This window comes from Salvelinus alpinus, chromosome 35 (genome assembly GCF_045679555.1).
Source record: "Salvelinus alpinus chromosome 35, SLU_Salpinus.1, whole genome shotgun sequence".
In the NCBI taxonomy this organism is placed as follows: Eukaryota; Metazoa; Chordata; class Actinopteri; order Salmoniformes; family Salmonidae; genus Salvelinus; species Salvelinus alpinus.
This window is the reverse complement of record NC_092120.1, coordinates 14,486,245-14,509,272: the sequence shown is the minus strand read 5'-3', so window position 1 is coordinate 14,509,272 and position 23,028 is coordinate 14,486,245. Positions and strand designations below refer to the sequence as shown.

Sequence of the window (23,028 nt, the reverse complement as noted above, 5' to 3'; positions counted from 1 at the left end):
TCTAGCATACAATGATTACATCAAGCTTTTGCAGTTTGTTTTGGTTGTGTTTCAAATTATGTTGTGCCCAATAGAAATGAATGGTAAATAATGTATCTTTATTTTTAACTCTGCATTGTTGGAAAAGGCCCCGTTATTCTACTGTTAGTCTACACCTGTTGTTTATGAAGCATTTGACAATTTTGATTTGATTTGATTTCATGTGTACCATGATTACAGATAATCATGAACGAATCGTGAACAATGATGAGTGAGAAAGTTAGAGGCATAAATACCCCCCCCCCCATCCAAAATACTAATGGTGAGAGGTTAGCATCTCTTGGGGGTATGATATTTGTGCCTTCTGTAACTTTGTCACTCAAATGAGGGGACTACATACATCAAGTGCTTTAATTTCTAAACAGACTTGTATGAAATACCCTTAAATTAAAGGTAACACTCTGTTCTGTAGCCTCATGAAACATTTGATCATTTTAATGAAATTGAAAATGTAATGTTTTAGCTTTACTGTCAAAATAAATACATAAGGGAATGTACATATACAGTATTTCGGGAATATATCAGTATATTTCTGACTATACTGTAAGTATATTTGTATGCCTGTCCCTTATTTCCATGTCCCTAGCATCCCGTCCTGTGGACAGCAAGCTGTGTGGGGGTCCCATCCCCAACACGTCCCAGCTGTGTCACATCCCCTGTCCCATCGAGTGTGAAGTGTCTCCATGGGGGGCCTGGGGACCCTGCACCTATGAGAACTGTGATGTCCAAGAAGGGAAGAAAGGTGTGTGGATAAGGCTTCGAGTGGGACTACTGTATGTCGATCACACTTTATTTGGATAGTCCCATATAGATGATCTACAGATGGTCACACTATCAACAAACAATCAAATGCTTGCTAAGGTTAGGGTTAAGTTTAGAATAAAGGTTACGTAAGAGTTAAGTTTAGGGTTGGGATAATGGTTAAGGTTAGGGCTAGGGTTAGGATTAGTGGATAGTTAATTGAAATGCTGTTGACAGTTATTGAACATCTACTGAACACCTATAAACCATTTATAAACAAGGCACTGTTTCAGAAGGTTATACAGTAATTAACAGTGAATATATAGTAGTTGGTGTTATTGTAGCCATCGTAAAGTCCTCTTAAACAAACATATTCTGGCATAAATGTAGTATCTAACATCTGTGAGTGGTTCAACACCCACATGATAATTACACGCTGGCTCTTCGCAATGAAATCCTCTCGTTTGTATCAATGTTTGGTCAATTTGATCACAGTATGTGTTAAAGTGCAAACAATTAACTAGGCAATTACTTGCTTGCACTTGTACACTAATCCCAGTCTTATCATAGTAACATATCTTATTATTCCATTTCGAGAGAGCTGTTGAAGAGATCAATTCCAAAGGAGAAAAATAATTTTTCATTCTACATTTTTCATATTAAATTGAATTATGTGTATTTTTCCATTCGGCAGGTTTTAAACTGAGGAAACGGGAGATCAGCAATGAGCCAACAGGAGGACCAGGGAACTGCCCTCACCTGGTGGAGGCTGTCCCATGTGACGAACCCAGCTGCTGGGACTGGCGCCTGGTCAGACTGGATGAGTGTATCCCCGACGGGGAGCTGCCGTGTGGCTCCGGGACACAGACACCTCAGGTCCAGTGTGTCAACAGCACCGGTGAGGAAAATCATGTTAATAACTAATTATCGGCTAAAGATTATTTCAATTGGATTTTTCCTTCGTTAATTCCGTTAAACTCAGTCTCCATAATCGTTGCTGTGTGATTGTAGATTAAGCTCTGTGATTGCAGTCTATAGGTTTATTGATTTGGTTACTGCACATTATAGAGTCCTTTATTTTCAGTGGACGTTTGCTTGACTAATTCATGTATAACACAGCCAACAGGCAAAACTGACTGAAATGACGTCGTTACAACCAGAAAATGGTTGAAATGTTGTCATTAAGACGTTATTTCAACCAGTTATGCCTGCTAAGCTAGCATAGTACAATAAAACTGTACTATAGTATTCTGACTTACTATTATGCTCAGAATTCACCACATTGTTAGCTCAGCTCCCTGATCCCCCCCAAGAGTAGCTCACCACTTCCAGATTAACTATTTACATCTGTGATGAATAAAGGTGTCCGCATGCTTCCCAGCCGAAACAGTTCGGAAAAGTTTGTGCATACAGTGCGTTCGGAGAGTATTCAGACCCCTTGACTTTTTCCACATTTTGTTACGTTACAACCTTATTATCAAATTGATCAAATAAAAAGGTGTCCTCATCAATCTACAACAATACCCCATAATGACAAAGTGAAGTTTGCAAATTTCTTAAAAATAAAAAACAGAAATAACTTATTTACATAAGTATTCAGACCCTTTGCTATGAGACTCGAATTCGAACTCAATTGCATCCTGTTTCCATTGATTAACCTTGAGATGTTTTTACAACTTGATTGGAGTCCACCTGTGGAAAATTCAATTGATTGGACATGATTTGGAAAGGCACACACCTGTCTATATAAAGGTCCCACAGTTGACAGTGCATGTCAGAGCAAAAACCAAGCCATGAGGTTGAAGGAATTGTCCGCAGAGCTCCGAGACAGGATTGTGTCGAGGCACAGATCTGGATCTGGGGAAGGGTACCAAAAGATCTCTGCAGCGTTGAAGGTCCCCAAGAACACAGTTGCACACAGAACACAGTTGCCTCCTTCAATCATTCTTAAATGGAAGAAGTTTGGAACCACCAAGACTCTTCCTAGAGCTGGCCGCCCAGCCAAACTGAGCAATCGGGGGAGAAGGGCCTTTGTGAGGGAGGTGACCAAGAGCTCTAGAGTTCCTCTGTGGAGATGGGAGAAACTTCCAGAAGGACAACCATCTCTGCAGCACCCCACCAATCAGGCCTTTAAGGTAGAGTGGCCAACTGGAAGCTACTCCTCAGTAAAAGGCACATGACACCCCGCTTGGAGTTTGCCAAAAGGCTCCTAAAGACACGCAAACCATGAGAAACAAGATTCTCTGCATGATGAAACCAAGATTCAACTCTTTGGCCTGAATGCCATGTCTGGAAGAAACCTGGCACCATCCCTACGGTGAAGCATGGTGGTGGAATTATCATGCTGTGGCGATGTTTTTCAGTGGCAGGGACTGGGAGACTAGTCAGAATCAAGGGAAAGATGAACGGAGCAAAGTAGAGAGATCCTTGATGAAAACCTGCTCCAGAGTGCTCAGGACCTCAGACGGGGGCTACGGTTCACCTTCCAACAGAACAATGACCCTAAGCACACAGCCAAGACAATGCAGAAGTGGCTTCGGGACAAGTCTCTGAATGTCCTTGAGTGGCCCAGCCAGAGCCCAGACTTGAACCCGATCTAACATATCTGGAGGGACCTGAAAATAGCTGTGCAGCAACGCTCCCCATCCACCAGACAGAGCTTGAGATCTGCAGAGAAGAATGGGAGAAACTCCCCAAATACAGGTGTGCCAAGCTTGTAGCGTCATACCCAAGAAGACTCGAGGCTGTAATCGCAGCCAAAGGTGCTTCAAAAAGTAAATACTTATGTAAATGTGATATTTAATTTTAAAAATGATGTACTTTTGCAAAAATTCTAAAAACCAGTTTTTGCTTTGCCATTATGGGTTATTGTGTGTAGATTGACGAGTGAAAAAAAATATGGAATACATTTTCGAATAAGGCTGTAACGTAACAAAATGTGGGAAAAAGTAAAAAGTCGAGGGGTCTGAATACTTTCCGAATGCACCGTATATTATGACAATTTTTTTTGACATTTTTGTTTATTTTGAACTTCGGTGAGGGTTTTTTCGGCTGTTCGGGCACATACAATTTTTTATGGAGGCAAGTTCGGAGCCGAAGTCTACGCCCCCTTCGTCGATGATTGGTCAACAGAAGAGAGTCTTCAATAAAGGCGACTAATTTTCAAGCACATTTTTTGATTGAGAAATACTGCACCAAACATCTTAGTTAGATGTAAAATTGAGTGGCTAAGATTTATCTTAGATTAATTCGGATTATTTTGAGTAAATGTATACTGGCTACGGCATTTCAAAATGGACAAACAGACACTTTTTCTTGTTTTTCAAGCGAAGGTCTTTTAAGGGAGAATGCGAGCACACTCATTTAGTTTGGCTAACCGAGTTCAGCTAGGCACCAGCCGAACTGAAGCATGCTGATGCCTTAAATCAGGGTCTCACCCTCTGGATAAAAAATCAGATGTTGCTCAAGGTGACCTCTCTACCAACCCTCTAACATATGGCTATACTGTAACTGAGTGAAGAGCTGGGTACGACTAGAGAGAGAATGGTGGTTAGCCGCCCTGCCGTTTATCATGGCTGCCATTTATCATGGAGTTCTCTCCAGACGCCCTCCCCCACCTCACATCCCCCTCCCCGTCTCCTTTAACACTTCCCTAGCTCAGCATAGCCACATATTGCCCTCCCCCTTTTCACTCTCTCAGCCAGAGCAATTAAACCCTGCTCGCACTAAATCAAATCAATTCTCTCTGGCCCTGAGTCTCGGGGACTCCCTTAACTTTGCAGCTTCGTGGTTTTACTGCTCCACTTTACTACTGAAGAATGTTTGACTGAAGACAATGGCAGCCGCTGCAGAGAGATGCTGTCTGGGTTTTTCAGCAGATTTCAGAATGTGTGTGTGATTGACAAAGATGCTATGTTATCAATCCCAGGTATAGTCGCCATTCCTAGTTTGAGCGTTATGAACGAGATATAGAGAGATATCGAAGAGATACACAGAGAAAGATACAGGCACTGTAATGGATTGAGTCCAAATCATACACCTACGATACTCCTTTGACAACGACCTCTTATCATCCTACAAATTCGGAAAAACTGAAACATCCTACATTACATTGTCACCTCACCTCACACAGGACACACGCTGTACATATACAGTGGGGAGAACAAGTATTTGATACACTGCCGATTTTGCAGGTTTTCCTACTTACAAAGCATGTAGAGGTCTGTAATTTTTATCATAGGTACACTTCAACTATGAGAGACGGAATCTAAAACAAAAATCCAGAAAATCACATTGTATGATTTTTAAGTAATTAATTTGCATTTTATTGCATGACATAAGTATTTGATACATCAGAAAAGCAGAACTTAATATTTGGTACAGAAACCTTTGTTTGCAATTACAGAGATCATACGTTTCCTGTAGTTCTTGACTAGGTTTGCACACACTGCAGCAGGGATTTTGGCCCACTCCTCCCTACAGATCTTCTCCAGATCCTTCAGGTTTCGGGGCTGTCGCTGGGCAATACGGACTTTCAGCTCCCTCCAAAGATTTTCTATTGGGTTCAGGTCTGGAGACTGGCTAGGCCACTCCAGGACCTTGAGATGCTTCTTACGGAGCCACTCCTTAGTTGCCATGGCTGTGTGTTTCGTGTCGTTGTCATGCTGGAAGACCCAGCCACGACCCATCTTCAATGCTCTTACTGAGGGAAGGAGGTTGTTGGCCAAGATCTCGCGATACATGGCCCCATCCATCCTCCCCTCAATACGGTGCAGTCGTCCTGTCCCCTTTGCAGAAAAGCATCCCCAAAGAATGATGTTTCCACCTCCATGCTTCACGGTTGGGATGGTGTTCTTGGGGTTGTACTCATACTTCTTCTTCCTCCAAACACGGCGAGTGGAGTTAGACCAATAAGCTCTATTTTTGTCTCATCAGACCACATGACCTTCTCCCATTCCTCCTCTGGATCATCCAGATGGTCATTGGCAAACTTCAGACAGGCCTGGACATGCACTGGCTTAAGCAGGGGGACCTTGCGTGCGCTGCAGGATTTTAATCCATGACGGCGTAGTGTGTTACTAATGGTTTTCTTTGAGACTGTGGTCCCAGCTCTCTTCAGGTCATTGACCAGGTCCTGCCGTGTAGTTCTGGGCTGATCCCTCACCTTCCTCATGATCATTGATGCCCCACGAGGTGAAATCTTGCATGGAGCCCCAGACCGAGGGTGATTGACCGTCATCTTGAACTTCTTCCATTTTCTAATAATTGCGCCAACAGTTGTTGCCTTCTCACCAAGCTGCTTGCCTATGGTCCTGTAGCCCATCCCAGCCTTGTGCAGGTCTACAATTTTATCCCTGATGTCCTTACACAGCTCTCTGGTCTTGGCCATTGTGGAGAGGTTGGAGTCTGTTTGATTGAGTGTGTGGACAGGTGTCTTTTATACAGGTAACGAGTTCAAACAGGTGCAGTTAATACAGGTAATGAGTGGAGAACAGGAGGGCTTCTTAAAGAAAAACTAACAGGTCTGTGAGAGCCGGAATTCTTACTGGTTGGTAGGTGATCAAATACTTATGTCATGCAATAAAATGCAAATTAATTATTTTAAAATCATACAATGTGATTTTCTGGATTTTTGTTTTAGATTCTGTCTCTCACAGTTGAAGTGTACCTATGATAAAAAATTACAGACCTCTACATGCTTTGTAAGTAGGAAAACCTGCAAAATCGGCAGTGTATCAAATACTTGTTCTCCCCACTGTACATCCACTAGTGGAATTCAGGGTTATTGCCAGGTCAGGTGATGTCTTCCTAGAAGCTCTGTGAGAGGCACAACCTCTTTGTGTTTTTCTACCTATCTTGACTGGCGTTGACCGATTCCCCCTGTCTCCACTGATATTTGTTGTGTTATGATTTTGTGCTACTTTTTGCCCTAGAGACTTTGGGCTCAATGTCTGTCTGCCGTACTGAGGTTGAATTTTATGAAACTGCCACACCAACAACAAACAGCCACACCGCAGACAAAAGTCTATACAAATGTCATTGAAACTCCACTGTCGATACTGAGCGTTTCTGATATATACTGATATTCACTGTTCTGACTAATTTAAAAGGAACTGTTTTTCTCAGTTCACTAAGCCTGGAGTTTTTCTAATAAAGGGTGTTCTGTTCGTTCATGTTTTTGCCACCGTGAGAGCCACTGAGTTTCCTTGTCACTTCGCATTTCCACACTGTCTCGGTTCAGTCACGATTGGTTCCCTGAATGCTCCTCAAAGTGACATCTTAATGTAAAGGCGGGCCGATCGGAGGGTTTGAAGCTCAACTCATCCTCAGCCTGAAATTGCAAAAACCAACCGTCGAAAGATCCATATTTACTCTGCCGAGCCATTGTGTTGCTCGTTTTGTTTTTGAAGTGTCTTGAATTCAGTTCATTGCAACATGGTAGCCCTTTCCTAATATTCTTCCTAATTTCATAATGAATACACTTTTCTTTTTTTTTAACAACAGAAAATCCGGTGTATCTATGTCAAACGGTTTGGTTATATTTCAGTCTTCTGTGATGTATATGAAGTGTAATATTGGGATGCAAACTCAAAGTGTTACACATTTCAACTCTATATCTGACATGGTACAGGTGACTGTGAGCTCATAACCATCTGTGTGAGGAATATACTTTTGTTTCAAAGTAGATTTGTTTGTGTGACCCTGATTTAGCCCACTACACTAAAATGTTAACCTGTTAAAAGCACATACAGAATATGTGGCTTAATAGTGTAACCCACTTAAGTGGTCATGAATCATAAATATGTAAGTGAAAAATGTTTAAGTCCCGTGTGAGTTTGTACTTACTATGTCCAAAGCTAATTCAGTATTCAGATCGAGTTGCGTAGAGAATAGCGACGTCATTATTAATATGTTGTACAGATTATCCTCGATAACCTTAACCCAGCACGTTATTAAACAGTTACCAAACATTTGATCTAGCTGTGATGTCAGAAGGAAGACAACAGATCAAGTTGAACGTCTGTGTTAATGAATTGTATGGGTTGAAATTGATTAGCATTCAATGACACTAAGGAAACAATATACAAACAACCCCACCAATGGACCAGAAAATTGTAGTGTGGTTTATCATATTGTAGACATTATAATGGAGGGTGGCAGTCAGCCTCGTGGTTTGAATCCCGAGCCGACCAGGCAAAAAAATCTACCGATGTGCCTTGAGCAAGGCACTTAACCCTAATTGCTCTGGATAAGAGTCTGCTAAGTTATATAAAGTGTAGTACAATTACAGATTCTGTTTTTGTTTGAGATTTTTTTCTGTATTGAAAAAGTATATAACAGTTCAATCAATTATTGTTTTCTATTGTGCCACCCAGGTGACATGGTGGACAAGGAGCTGTGTGGGGGAGCCCCTGCCCCTGAGCCCATCGCCTGTGATGTGCCTTGCCCTAAGGACTGTGTCCTCAGCGACTGGACCTCCTGGTCCTCCTGCTCCCAAACCTGTTCCAGTAAAACCATCGAGGGCAAGCAGCTGAGGACCCGCTCCGTACTGGCCTACAACGCTGGCGAAGGTGACTATGAAACTATATACTGTAGATGGTGTACCGTTCTGTACGGTCTGTATTGTATATCTACTGTAGTGTTCATTTACCATGTTAAGTGGGTCTTTCTCTTTGTATAGCTTTCAAGTCACACTGTCCTTTAAAGTGGCTGTCCCTCTGTCTGCTACTGTCTTTTACTGTCCCTCTGTATGTTACTGTCTGTTACTGCCTGTCTGTCTGTCCCTCTGCCTGTTACTGTATGTTACTGTCTGCTACTGTCTTTTACTGTCCCTCTGTCTGTTACTGTATGTTACTGTCTGCTACTGTCTTTTACTGTCCCTCTGTCTGTTACTGTATGTTACTGTTTGCTACTGTCTTTTACTTTCCCTCTGTCTGTTACTGTATGTTACTGCCTGTCTTTTACTGTCCCTCTGTCTGTTACTGTATGTTACTGTCTGCTACTGTCTTTTACTGTCCCTCTGTCTGTTACTGTATGTTACTGCCTGTCTTTTACTGTCCCTCTGTATGTTACTGTCTGTTACTGCCTGTCTGTCTGTCCCTCTGTCTGTTGCTGTATGTTACTGTCTGTTACTGTATGTCTGTCCCGCTGTCTGTTACTGTTTGTTCATGTCTGTCTGTCTGTCTGTCTGTCTGTCTGTCTGTCTGTCTGTCTGTCTGTCTGTCTGTCTGTCTGTCTGTCTGTCTGTCTGTCTGTCTGTCTGTCTGTCTGTCTGTCTGTCTGTCCGTCCGTCCGTCCGTCCGTCCGCCCGTCCGTCCGTCCGTCTGTCTGTCCCTTTGTCTGTTACTGTCTGTTTGTTTGTCTGTCTGTCTGTACCTATGTCTGTCACTAAGATTTTTTGTTTTCATTGAAACCTTTGGCTAAAAGTTGATCTGCATGTTGTTTACCTCCCCACAGTAACTGCAATGGTAGTGGCATGGATCACAGTGATGGAGGGTAACCCTTGTGATTGAAACTAGCTGTTAGCTACATCTAACCTTAGCGATATGTTGGCAAATGACAAAATAATTGGATTTCTGTCAATGTTTATAGACTTTACTGTAGTTATACCTCAACAACCTTTGGGCACCGTAGGTTTGATTTAAAATCCTAGTAACAATAGATGTAGTGAAAGAAGTAGTTGCTTTTGGTTTTGTTGTTGTACAGTAAGTAAGTATAACTCATTCTTCAAATGTATTTACACATTCTCATATCTTGATGGGAGAATTTTAACATTCTATATCAATGTTTTCCAAAGGTCTTTCAAGGGTGCCAAAGTTTCCAAAGCTTTTAGGTACATTCCATTTTTATCTTTAAAATGTTTAATAGTACTAGTAGTAGTAGCAGTAGTAGTAGTAGTAGTAGTACTATTAGTAGCAGTAATAGTAGTAGTAGTAGTAGTACTATTAGTAGCAGTAATAGTAGTAGTAGTAGTAGTACTATTAGTAGCAGTAATAGTAGTAGTAGTAGTAGCAGTAGTAGGTGATGAGTAGTGGATATTGTTAGCATAGAGTGTTAGGTAGATGATTTAAAGGGGCAAATCATTGTTGAAACAATAAAAAAAAGTGTACTCCCGTCACTGTTTCAGTAAAATGCTGAGGGATGGGGCTGGAGAAATGTAACCACTCTAAAATGTATAGACAGAGATATGGATGCAAGGATTGATTATCCATAATATCAAAAGTATGGTTTTAAACCTGTATTGAGGCTGTACAGTGTTTGTTTACATTTACTTTGTTTATAAACATTAGAGTTAAACAAGCTTATATTTTAGCTTCTGATGGGGTATGACAGTTAAAACTCTTAATTAAGGACCCGCTCCTTTTTAAAAAAAGAATTCGCCTAAAATGACATACCCAAATCTAACTGCCTGTAGCTCAGGACCTGAAGCAAGGATATGCATATTCTTGATACCATTTGAAAGGAAACACTTTGAAGTTTGTGGAAATTTGAAATTAATGTAGGAGAATATAACACATTATATCTGGAAAAGGTAATACAAAGAAAAAAACATGCGTTTAAAAAACAAATTGTACCATCATCTTTGAAATGCAAGAGAAAGGCCATAATATATTATTCCAGCCCAAGCACAATTTAGATTTTGCCCACTAGTTGACAGCAGTGTATGTGCAAAGTTTTAGACTGATCCAATGACTGCCCAAATGTGCCTAATTGGTTTATTAATAAATGAAATGAAATCAAACTTTATTTGTCACATGCGCCGAATACAACAAGTGTAGACTTTACCGTGAAAAATGTGATTACAATTATTTGACCATGCTGGTCATTTATGAACATTTGAACATCTTGGCCATGTTCTGTTATAATCTCCACCCGGCACAGCCAGAGAGGACTGGCCACCCCTCATAGCCTGGTTCCTCTCTAGGTTTCTTCCTAGGTTTTGGCCTTTCTAGGGAGTTTTTCCTAGCCATCGTGCTTCTACACCTGCATTGCTTGCAGTTTGGGGTTTTAGGCTGGGTTTCTGTACAGCACTTTGATATATCAGCTGATGTAAGAAGGGCTATATAAATACATTTGATTTGAAATGCTTACTTACAAGCCCTTAAAACCTCCCGTTACCGGGATCAAAATCGACAACATCCGGTGAAGCTGGAGCGAGCCAAATTCAAATGACAAAATTCTAATAATAAACATTCATGAACATACAAGTGTCCTACATCATTTAAAAACGTAACTTCTTGTTAATCCAGCCGCTGTGTCAGATTTCAAAAAGGCTTTACGGCAAAAGCATACCATGCGATTATCTGAGGACAGCGCCCCACACAGAAAGGCATTAAAAACATTTTCCAAACCAGCACAAAAGTCAGAAATAGCGATAAAATAAATCACTTACCTTTGAATATCTTCCTCTGTTTGCAATCCCAAGCGTCCCAGCTACACAAAAAAATTCAGTTTAGTTGGCGCGTTTGATTCAGTAATCCACCCGTTCCACTAGTTCAACATGCATACAAAGGAATCCCAGAAGTTACCAATAAACTTTGTCCAATCAAGTCAAAAAACGTTTCTAATCAATCTTCAGGTACCCTAATATGTAAATAAATTATAACATTTAAGACGGAGAATAGTGTGTTCAATACCGGAGATAAATAACGAAGTGCGCACCCTCATCCACACACGCCACAAGACTACAGTCCAATTGAGAGCCACCTTGAAAAACTACAAATTCTAGCTAATTTAAAAAAAAACAAGCCTGAAACACTTTCTAAAGACGGTTGACATCTAGTGGAAGCAGGATGGATTTTCCTCTGGTTTTCGCCTGCAATATCAGTTTTGTTATACTCACAGACATTACTGTAACAGTTTTAGAAACTTCAGAGTGTTTTCTATCCAATGCTACCAATTATATGCATATCCTAGTTTCTGGGCCTGAGTAACAGTCATTTATCCGAACTTCCGAACACTGCCCCCTAGCCCTAAGGCCCTTAACCAACAGTGCAGTTCAAGAAGAAGAAAAGATTTACCAAGTAGACTAAATTAAAAGTAATAATAAAAAGTAACACAATAAGAATAACATAACAAGGCTATATACAGGGGGCACCCACTGTGTGGGGTGCAGGCTAGTTGAGGTAATCTGTACATGTAGGTGGGAGCGAAGTGACTATGCATAGATAACAAACAAACAGCGAGTAGCAGCAGTGTACAAAAGGGAGGGGGTGGGGGGGTCAATGTCAATTATCCGTTGACTATTTTATGAATTGTTCAGCAGTCTTGCTTTGGGGGTAGAGGCTGTTCAGGAGCCTTTTGGTCCTAGACTTGGCGCTCCGGTACCGCTTGCCATGCGGTAGCAGAGAAAACAGTCTATAACTTTGGTGACTGGAGTCTCTGACAATTTTATGGGCTTTCCTCTGACACCACCTATTATATAGGTCCTGGATGGCAGGAAGCTTGGCCCCAGTGATGTACTGGGCCATTCACACTACCCTCTGTAGCACCTTATGGTCAGATGCCGAGCAGTTGCCATACCAGGCGGTGATGCAACTGGCCCAGGATGCTCTCGATGGTGCAGCTGTAGAACCTTTTGAGGATCTGGGGACCCATGCCAAATCTTTTCAATCTTCTGAAGGGGAAAATGATTTGTCGTGCCCTCTTCACAACTGTCTTGGTGTGTTTGGACCATGATAGTTCGTTGGTGATGTGGACACCAAGGAACTTGAAACTCTCGACCCGCTCCACTACAGCCCCGTCGATGTTAATGGGGGCCTGTTCGGCCCGTCTTTTCCTGTAGTCCACGATCAGCTCCTTTGTCTTGCGCACATTAAGCGAGAGGTTGTTGTCCTGGCACCACACTACCAGTTCTCTGACCTCCTCCCTATAGGCCGTCCCATCGTTGTTGGTGATCAGGCCTACCACTGCTGTGTTGTCAGCAAACTTAACGATGGTGTTGGAGTCGTGTTTGGCCACTCAGTCGTGGGTGAGACGGGAATACAGGAGGGGACTAAGTACACACCCCTGAAGGGCCCCAGTGTTAAGGATCAGCGTGGCAGACGTCTTGTTGCCTCTTACCACCTGGGGCGGCCCGTCAGAAGTCCAGGATCCAGTTGCAGAGGGAGGTGTTTAGTCCCAGAGTCCTTAGCTTAGTGATGAGCTTCGTGGGAACTATGGTGTTGAACGCTGAGCCTATAGTCAATGAACAGCATTCTCACATAGGTGTTCCTTTTGTGCAGGTGAGAAAGGGCAGTGTGGAGTGTGATTGAGATTGCGTCACCTGTGGATATGTTGGGGCGGTATGCGAATTGGAGTGGATCTAGCGTGTCTGGGAGGATGCTGTTGATGTGAGCCATGACCAGCCTTTCAAAGCACTTCATGGCTACCGACCGAAGTGCCACGGGACGGTAATAATTTAGGCAGGTTACCTTCACTTCCTTGGGCACAGGGACTATGGTGGTCTGCTTGAAACATGTAGATATTACAGACTCTGTCAGGGAGAGGTTGAAAAAGACAGTGAAGACACTTGACAGTTGGTCCGTGCATGCTTTGAGTACACGTCCTGGTAATCCGTCTGTCCCAGCGGCTTTGTGAATGTTGACCTGTTTAAAGGTTTTGTTCACATCGGCTACCGAGAGCGTTATCACACAGTCATCCAGAACAGCTGGTGCTCTTGTGCATGCTTCAGTGTTGCTTGCCTCGAAGGGAGCATAAAAGGCATTTAGCTCGTCTGGTAGGCTTGCGTCACTGGGCAGCTCGCGTCTGGGTTTCCCTTTGTAGTCCGTAATAGTTTTCAAGCCCTGCCACATCCGACGAGCGTCAGAGCCGGTGTAGTAGGATTAAATCTTAATCCTGTATTGTTTTGCTTTTTTGATGGTTCGTCTAAGAGCATAGCGGGATTTCTTATAAACATCCGGAATAGTCTCCCGCTCCTTGAAAGCGGCAGCTCTAGCCTTTAACTCGATGCGGATGTTGCCTGTAATCCATGGTTTCTGGTTGGGATATGTACGTACAGTCACTGTGGGGACGACGTCATCGATGCACTTATTGATGAAGCCGATGACTGAGGTGATATATTCCTCAATGTCATTGGATTAATTCCGGAACATAGTTCATAACTGTGCACTCTCCTCAAACAATAGCATGTTATTCTTTCACTGTAATAGCTACTGTAAATTGGACAGTTAGATTAACAAGAATTTAAGCTTTCTGACAATATCAGATATGTCCTGGGAAATGTTCTTGTTACTTACAACCTCATGCTAATATCAATAGCCTACTTTAGCTCAATCGATGCTGTAGACGATTAACTAAGTTTATTAGGCATTTTTTAAGCTATATTCTTCTAGTCGGTACATATCATTCATTTATAAGTCCAAAAATGGATACAGAAACTGCATATTGGGTCTTTAAAGTTTTTCTGATTGGTGTTCTTCCCCACCAATGTGGAAAGTCTTCACATCATCATGTATGCTGCTTCAATATTTTTTTTAACATTTTCCTGTTTGAAGAATACCTCTCAAAATATAGATATTTTAGCAGTCAAGTGTGCCATCTGTTAGGTGATCCCAAGCTCCAGTGTCATAAGCCGCATACTAAATGTAACCGCGCTAGCTCAGACACCCAATACATTATGGATGTCTTTCCGAGTACATTTTGTGAATAAGTCAGAAAAGTGATGAAATTCATACCGCAAACATGAATGAACCCATATTCCATGAGCCGCATCCTTTGAGTAGCATTAAAGCATCTCAACTTGTCACATTAAGACTGGACTGATTTTGCTTCACCATTCATAAATCATCCACTACAACTCCCTGTAGAATCAACATAGACTTTACCTCTGCCCAACCAAATCACTTTTCTAGGTCAGTCTGGGCACCATCTGTGGCTTACTTGTCCGGTTAGTTTACGCTATTGGCAGAACCAGCAAAGTGACATGGTTAGTCAGCGATGTAAGCAGGTAGCAGTCAGCAGAAAGGAAGGAGGAGGAGGTCTGTTCATTTGCCATCAGGTTTAGATTTGTCTGAGTTGGCATTCCACATTGACCGGCCTGTGAACAACATCACTGCTGCTCATTATGGAACATGTTGGCTTCCATCTCAGGATGTTGCAGGTGTGGAGGACTTACAGTCCCACAATGCCCCTTCATCAATGCCCAAACCTGTAAGTGTCTGCAATTACTCTGAAGCACTAAGGGCTCTGAATCTCACTCTATCGACCCACCTGCCTCCACTGAGCAGATATGAGAGAGACAGAGAGACACAGAGAGAGAGACCGACAGACAGAAGAGAGACAGAGAGAGAGAGCGTGAGAGATAGCGAGAGAGAGACAGAGAGAGAGAGAGAGGTGAGAAGGGACAGAGTGATGTTGGATGTGTTGGATGTTGTAAATCCAACAGAGGTGGAGAAGTGGGTTGGTAATCAGACTTGCAACTAGCAGTAGGAGGAGATGAATCGTCTGAGCCTCAAAGTGGGCTGGAGGATTAAAATGCATTGTCAATCACCGGGGGAGGTCTTTCAACACAATCATGGACTGTCACTATCAATAATTGGCTGAATCTTTCAGACTTTGTTATGACAGAATCTGTCATTATTTAAGGGCTTCATGTATAAGCCATAACCTCCCTGACTGATGACGTTGGAACTACCTTGTATATGTGTGTGGTGTGGTAGAGAATTTGAACGTATTGCTCATCATATGTTGCACTGTCATTGTGCACGATGCCGAACCGCTATAAAATAACTCATCAGCTGGCCCTTTCTGTGTGCGTGCGTTTGTTTGTGCGTGCGCGTGTGCATGTGTGCGTGGGTGTTCCTAGGTGGTGGCATGTGCCCCAACAGCAGTTCTCTACAGGAGGTGCGTAACTGCAACGAGCATGCATGTACAGTGTATCACTGGCAGACTGGCCCCTGGGGCCCCTGTACTGAAGATCCCTCAGCCTCAGCCCTCAACACCACCACTGGCCCCAGGTCTGCTGCTGTCCCAAACACCAATGGGCAGGGCCCCTGCTCCCAGGGCATGCAGACACGCAAGGTCATCTGTGTCCGGGTCAACGTGGGACAGGTGCCGCCCAAGAAGTAAGAACATTTAGGCCCTAGGTGTGTATGCGTGCGTGAGTTTGTGTGTCTGTGTGTGTGAGAGAGAGAGAGAGAGAGAGAGAGAGAGAGAGAGAGAGAGAGAGAGAGAGAGAGAGAGAGAGAGAGAGAGAGAGAGAGAGAGAGAGAGAGAGAGAGAGAGAGATAGTTAGAAAGTTATTCAGAAAGGTATGACAAGCAGTCATACGGTATGAAGAGTCGCTTTCAAGCCCTATCTCTACTCCACAGGCAAACCCAGATAAATAAATATATATGCCGTCCCAAACAGGCTAATTAACCCTGTTCATTTAGGCCTGTGTAATTTCCCACTGATGATAATGACAGTAATTAAGTGGCTTTGATACTTTAAGGCAATTAAATCACCACAAGATGAGAGCTGCAGGATGTCTATGGTTTGCAATGCAGAACATACACCGCAGCCTCAAAATGCATCAATAAGTTTACTTTACAGTTAGCCTAAAGTTGTGCTCTTGCATGGTTGCTGATTTGCTTTGCTAGGCTTATCTAGTTGGGATTTGATGTTCATTTAACTAATTAACCTGCTGTATGTAAGATCCAGAAATCTTAACCTTGAGTCTACAGTTTACGGATCTTGGTGCTATCCAAGGTCCTGAAGTAAAACCTCCCAGTGGTATCTGTCCAAGGTGCTGGGCCATCATAGGCTTTGCTATAGAGTCCATATCCTTTTAAGGCCACTGTATTTTGCCTTTGTTATGAAATAACTTTCCTGCATGTTTTGCATTCTTTCAAGCTGCTGTTGCTCTTAAAGAGGCTTTCCCCTGTCATGGCGGATTAGGTTAAGACCGCTGAAGCTGGCAAAGCTCCAAAAGTGCTTTCTCTCAGTGCTTTGTCTATAAGTCCTTTGTTGTAAAGGGATAGTTCATTCTAAAATCAATATTTGTCAGTCATTGTAAGACTTCAAAAGTGGTCTAATGTCAGGGTGAGTCCATGTCCAATTGGCGCCAATCTTTTCCATTCCTTGGAGAGATGGCGTGGACTCATCTCCAAACGAAACCACTAAGCCCAGTAGCTATCTAGCTTAAGTGTAGAGGTGGTTTCACCCTGCCTGCACTCAGTGCGCTGCATTGCGACTTGACATGGTCTCTAGTTGTTATTTTTCCACCTGTGTCTTCTCTTCCCACCATCCTACTTGGCAGGTAGGTTTGATTAGCCCTCCCCCAGGAACCTGGCAGAGCAAACAAGCACACGCCTGCCTCCCTGGTGTGTATGCAGATGTGCCTCAGCTCACTCACAGAGGGGGCAGAGCTGTCTTCACACACCCCGAGGCAGTGAACCTCACACAGTGTCACCACACACACTGTCAAAGCCCAATAGAGAAGAGAGTCTCTCAGAGACAAATATGTCACTCCCTCAGGCATGCGCTTCTATCAGTCTACAGTGGGGAGAACAAGTATTTGATACACTGACAATTTTGCAGGTTTTCCTACTTACAAAGCATGTAGAGGTCTGTAATTTTTATCATAGGTACACTTCAACTGTGAGAGAATGAATCTAAAACAAAAATCCAGAAAATCACATTGTATGATTTTTAATTAATTAATTTGCATTTTATTGCATGACATAAGTATTTGATACATCAGAAAAGCAGAACTGAATATTTGGTACAGAAACCTTAGTTTGCAATTACAGAGATCATACATTTCCTGTAGTTCTTGACCAGGTTTGCACACACTGCAGCAGGGATTTTGGCCCACTCCTCCATACAGACCTTCTCCAGATCCTTCAGGTTTCGGGGCTGTCGCTGGGCAATACGGACTTTCGGCTCCCTCCAAAGATTTTCTATTGGGTTCAGGTCTGGAGACTGGCTAGGCCACTCCAGGACCTTGAGATGCTTCTTACGGAGCCACTCCTTAGTTGCCCTGGCTGTGTGTTTCGGGTCGTTGTCATGCTGGAAGACCCAGCCACGACCCATCTTCAATGCTCTTACTGAGGGAAGGAGGTTGTTGGTCAAGATCTCGCGATACATGGCCCCATCCATCCTCCCTTCAATACGGTGCAGTCGTCCTGTCCCCTTTGCAGAAAAGCATCCCCAAAAAATGATGTTTCCACCTCCATGCTTCACGGTTGGGATGGTGTTCTTGGGGTTGTACTCATCCTTCTATTCCTCCAAACACGGCGAGTGGAGTTTAGAGCAAAAAGCTCTATTTTTGTCTCATCAGACCACATGACCTTCTCCCATTCCTCCTCTGGATCATCCAGATGGTCATTGGCAAACTTCAGACGGGCCTGGACATGCGCTGGCTTGAGCAGGGGGACCTTGCGTGCGCTGCAGGATTTTAATCCATGACGGCGTAGTGTGTTACTAATGGTTTTCTTTGAGACTGTGGTCCCAGCTCTCTTCAGGTCATTGACCAGGTCCTGCCGTGTAGTTCTGGGCTGATCCCTCACATTCCTCATGATCATTGATGCCCCACGAGGTGAGATCTTGCATGGAGCCCCAGACCGAGGGTGATTGACCGTCATCTTGAACTTCTTCCATTTTCTAATAATTGTGCCAACAGTTGTTGCCTTCTCACCAAGCTGCTTGGCTATTGTCCTGTAGCCCATCCCAGCCTTGTACAGGTCTACAATTTATCCCTGATGTCCTTACACAGCTCTCTGGTCTTGGCCATTGTGGAGAGGTTGGAGTCTGTTTGATTGAGTGTGTGGACAGGTGTCTTTTATACAGGTAACGAGTTCAAACAGGTGCAGTTAATACAGGTAATGAGTGGAGAACAGGAGGGCTTCTTAAAGAAAAACTAACAGGTCTGTGAGAGCCGGAATTCTTACTGGTTGGTAGGTGATCAAATACTTATGTCATGCAATAAAATGCAAATGAATTACTTAAAAATCATACAATGTGATTTTCTGGATTTTTGTTTTAGATTCCGTCTCTCACAGTTGAAGTGTACCTATGATAAAAATGACAGACCTCTACATGCTTTGTAAGTAGGAAAACCTGCAAAATCGGCAGTGTATCAAATACTTGTTCTCCCCACTGTATATACAGAGTACTGCAGGGGGATTTGGAACTAAAACATCTTGGTTTATTGATTGTGACAATTTGCATGGGGATTGACGTCCGACGCGTTTGTGTGATCGCACCGATGCTTACTTGGACTGTCGGAAAAGGAGTTGGGATGAATAATTGTGATAGTGTTTGACAGTCATAGTTAATCACGTGGATGTGTCGTCCTAATGACGACTGTGTTTAGTCACTGTGGATGACAGATGGTTGAAAGCTGTCGAGACAGTGGCCAAAGAAACGTACGCAAAGCCGGACCTGTTTTCCCCCCGAATATTAAACAATTATTTGCTGTTGTACTTTTTAATAATGCATTTAATTAGTGCTTATCGTTTTGTGCCAGGCTTTGTGTGCTTTTGTGGTCTCTTAAAACGATGTGGGTTGCAATGTTTCCTCACTCTCTGTTCAAGTATGCTCATTTTGAAGAATCTCTTGCCGAACAGATTATTGAAGCGATAATAGAAAATAGCAGAACAAAACATTACCGTAGCAGACTCTTCTTAATGATGTGCTGTGGGACAGACTCAGAGTAAATGTTGTGTTTCTTGCCTCACTACAAATCATTACATTTAAAGATCATTAAGATATGATAACACTAGCAGGGAAAACAAGTCGGCCAAAACCAGAGGATGCTTTAATTGGATAATCTAATGACCAGTCAAAAAGTCTGCATACTTCAATAGCCGCGAAGACTGAGTTTTCTGCGGCGGCGGTATTGTGCTCTGACAATGAACGTGGCCTGTTTTTTTCATGAGAATGTCATTTTTATCATGCAAAATTTGCGTAGTACCTATCATTACACTTGGCCTTAAAATACAATTATACGAACAGGGAACAGTAGGAATGTTTCTGTCTGCTGGAGCATTAGTTTCAGCATTAGTTTCAGCATTAGTTATGTGAGGTAGTTAAGTGCTCGGGACAACAACTCAATCTGTGTCCTGTTGTTGTGTCTCATATTTGACTATGTTTTGTCTGGAACGTCGTTAAAACTGAAAGGGAACATTAGGGATGTTTCTGTCTGCTGGAGGGCACTCAGCATTAGTTCTGGGAGGTGTAGTGAGGTAGTTAAATGCTCAGCTCAAAAGCTCAATCTGGATCATGTTGTTATCTCTCATCTTCTATTGTTTTGCCTAGAAGATTGGTACCGGTAGGCTTCTCTTTTGAAGTCTTTTGAAGTAGCTTGTCCTTCAACAGGTTCCCATTACCTTTGCGCCTGTTGTTGATACAGTTAATACGTGTAAACTCTTTAAACCTAAAGAGGAAATAAGAAACTGATTTGATCCAAGCCTGACCCATATTTATCATCATCAGCAGCTCTCTATTCTCCATCCTGGAGCACTGCTTTGGAGTGTAGAAACAGTGTACGGACATGCCAGAGGATTTGTCTCACTAAAGAGGGATTTATCTCTCTCTCTATTGGTATTAAACGTAAATCTCTCCTCTCTTCGCATAGCTGCCTGCTGCATTATTACATTGTGTGTGAGGCACCCTATTTCTCCCCTGACGACACAGTGCTAACGAGTGGAGCAACCCCAGAAGAAGACAGTGCTCCTGCTCCCAGTGTGTAAATCTGAGACAGATGATCAGCGCTAGCTAGGCTATCTATGCTATCTCAGCAATAGGATGAGGAAATAGAGCCGCAACATCACTTAAAATGCCCCAGGAGAGCCCATGTTCCGAAAAAGCAAATGACTTGATGTCTTTTAGACGGACAATTTCCCCCCGTTTATCTTCATCCAGTGGCCTTTCACTGGGGATCAGAGGTACTTATAACCACAGGCTGAAGATTACATATAACCCTTTGTCCGTTAAATATGAAGACCAGCTCCAACCACAATCCCAGCGATCTAACGGATTATCGTCCAGTAATAGAATCAATTTAAAACGGGAAGGATTCCCATCGAGGGTCTTATCTATAGTGAACTGAATCTAGCCTGGAGGAATTAAATGCAGATTCTCCATTTAAGAGGAATGAATATTAACAAAGGCGCTGCTGAGCTGCTAAAGCCATATACTGTAGGTCATGTTTAAATTGCCCTACATAAGACATAAGATGATATCTTTCCTTTTTTACTTTTACCCCTTTTTCTCACCAATTTCGTGGTATCCAATTGGTAGTTACAGTCTTGTCCCATCGCTGCAACTCCTGTACAGACTTGGGAGAGGCGAAGGTCGAGAGCCATGCGTCCTCCGAAACACAACCCAGCCAAGCCGCACTGCTTCGTAACCCAACGCCCGCTTAACCCGGAAGCCAGCCGCACCAATGTGTCAGAGGAAACACCGTACACCTGGCGTCTTTGTCAGTGTGGATTGCGCTCGGCCTGCAACAGAAGTCGCTAGAGCGAGATGGGACAAGAACATCCCTGCCGGGCAAACCCTCTCCTAACCCGGACGACGCTGGGCCAATTGTGGGTGTCCCGGTCAAACCATGTCCCGGTCACGGTTTGGAATCAAACCAGGATCTCTAGTGGCACAGCTAGCACTGCGATGCAGTGCCTTAGACCACTGCACCACTCGGGAGGCCCCCTCTTTTCTTATCTGTCAGTGGTACCATGGATCGACATGGACATAAGATAAAGGACTTCTTATCAGACAGTTGCTTCTTGTTGTCCTAGTTTGTGCTTCAGATAACACTGGATTTCTCTCAGTAAAAGCCAAGTGGTTTTACATAGAAAAACGACATAGTACAAAGTCAAGCAGGTTACAGTACTTTCTGAGAGGAGTATCTTCTAAGCCAAAAATCTATCATTGTTCCTCGATAGCTCCGTGGCTCTTGGCCAATCCAATGAGTCATTTGAATTCCTGCAGCCAAAGTGAGAAGCCTGTGTCTGTGTGTTACCAGCTATGTGTTTGCGTGTGTTACCAGTAGTGTGTGTGTATGTTTACCATGTAGGTGTCCTGAGAGTCCTCGTCCAGGTACAGTGCGGCCCTGTCGAATGCCCTGTAAGAAGGACTGCATCGTAACCCCCTTCAGCGTCTGGTCCCAGTGCTCTCCCACCTGTGATGCAGGTATGAAAGAAGAATTCAAGCTACGGTGCAAAGACAGATGTAGGATCTTAATTTGATCACCCTGTTGCAGGACAACTTACCTGCTATGCAGTGTATTTGAGTCTTAAAAAGGCTTCTATAGTTTGAAATGTCCACTTAGAAATTTCTGACTTTTTCCCTTAAATGTATCAACCCCTACAAAAAATGGCTGTTATTTATAACGAACATAATAATAATTCACATTTCCTGTTGCTGCAGGATTATTTTCCTGCTTTAGCATACTGGCTCAAATTAATATCATACATCTGTACTTCATTGTTCATTTTAAGTCTCTTGGGAGCTAGGTACTATGGAGCAAAAATGCTCTCCCAAATGGAATTACTTGCTTATCCAACCGCTCAGAGGAATATTATGCATGTCAGCTTTTATCATGAAGCATAGAAATCCTTGATATTATAAACCAATTGGAAAACTGGGACGAATAAAGAAACTGGCACCAATTGGGGGATGCATGCAATGTAAACAACTCATTACAGTTTCCTTAAGTTGTATTACTCTCGTTTCTTTACGGATATTTCATTTGACAGATTGACATGTAGGATGACCCCAAGATGACCTAATTTAGTGCAAACCAGTAAACATACTAGCCTGTGGCTACAAGTGACAGGGTGCCATGTTGTTGTTGTTATTGCTGTTTTCATGCTGTGATAAAAACACCTTCAGACCAGGTCACCTTTGTCAGACAGCCATGGCCACAGCTGGAGAACATTGTTGAATACATTACATTGATTTATGGGATAAAATCATCATCGTTCAGATTTTGATGACCTCTTTATTTGGCATGAGAGCATGAATCTTTGGCCCTCGCCACACACACTCTGTCGTGTATTTTGATTGTAGTGCTGATGTTCTCTTGCTGTATAGGATGACCTGCCTCCTACCCACACTGGTTGAAACGAAAGGTCAGGGATACACAGAGCCTGTAATACATTCATATAAAATGATTCATCACTCCTGTGCCAGTCCTGGACCATAAAACTACATCTTAATCAGTATAGATCACTGGTTCTCAATCCTGGTCCTGGGGACCCAAAGGGGTGCACATTTTTGTTTTTGCCCTAGCACTACACACCTGATTCAAATCATCAAAGC

General features: G+C 43.0%; 1 protein-coding gene across 1 annotated transcript in view; it reads left to right on the top strand.

Annotated features, from left to right (window-relative positions):
* Positions 1–23,028, top strand: part of LOC139564180 (thrombospondin type-1 domain-containing protein 7A-like) — a 110,577-nt gene that overhangs the window by 53,571 nt on the left and 33,978 nt on the right. Inside the window, exons 6-10 of the mRNA XM_071383440.1 lie at positions 626–781; positions 1,475–1,678; positions 8,157–8,351; positions 15,587–15,845; positions 21,782–21,897. Of these exons, the coding sequence (XP_071239541.1) occupies positions 626–781; positions 1,475–1,678; positions 8,157–8,351; positions 15,587–15,845; positions 21,782–21,897 (930 nt within the window). The remainder of the gene's footprint in view (positions 1–625; positions 782–1,474; positions 1,679–8,156; positions 8,352–15,586; positions 15,846–21,781; positions 21,898–23,028) is intronic.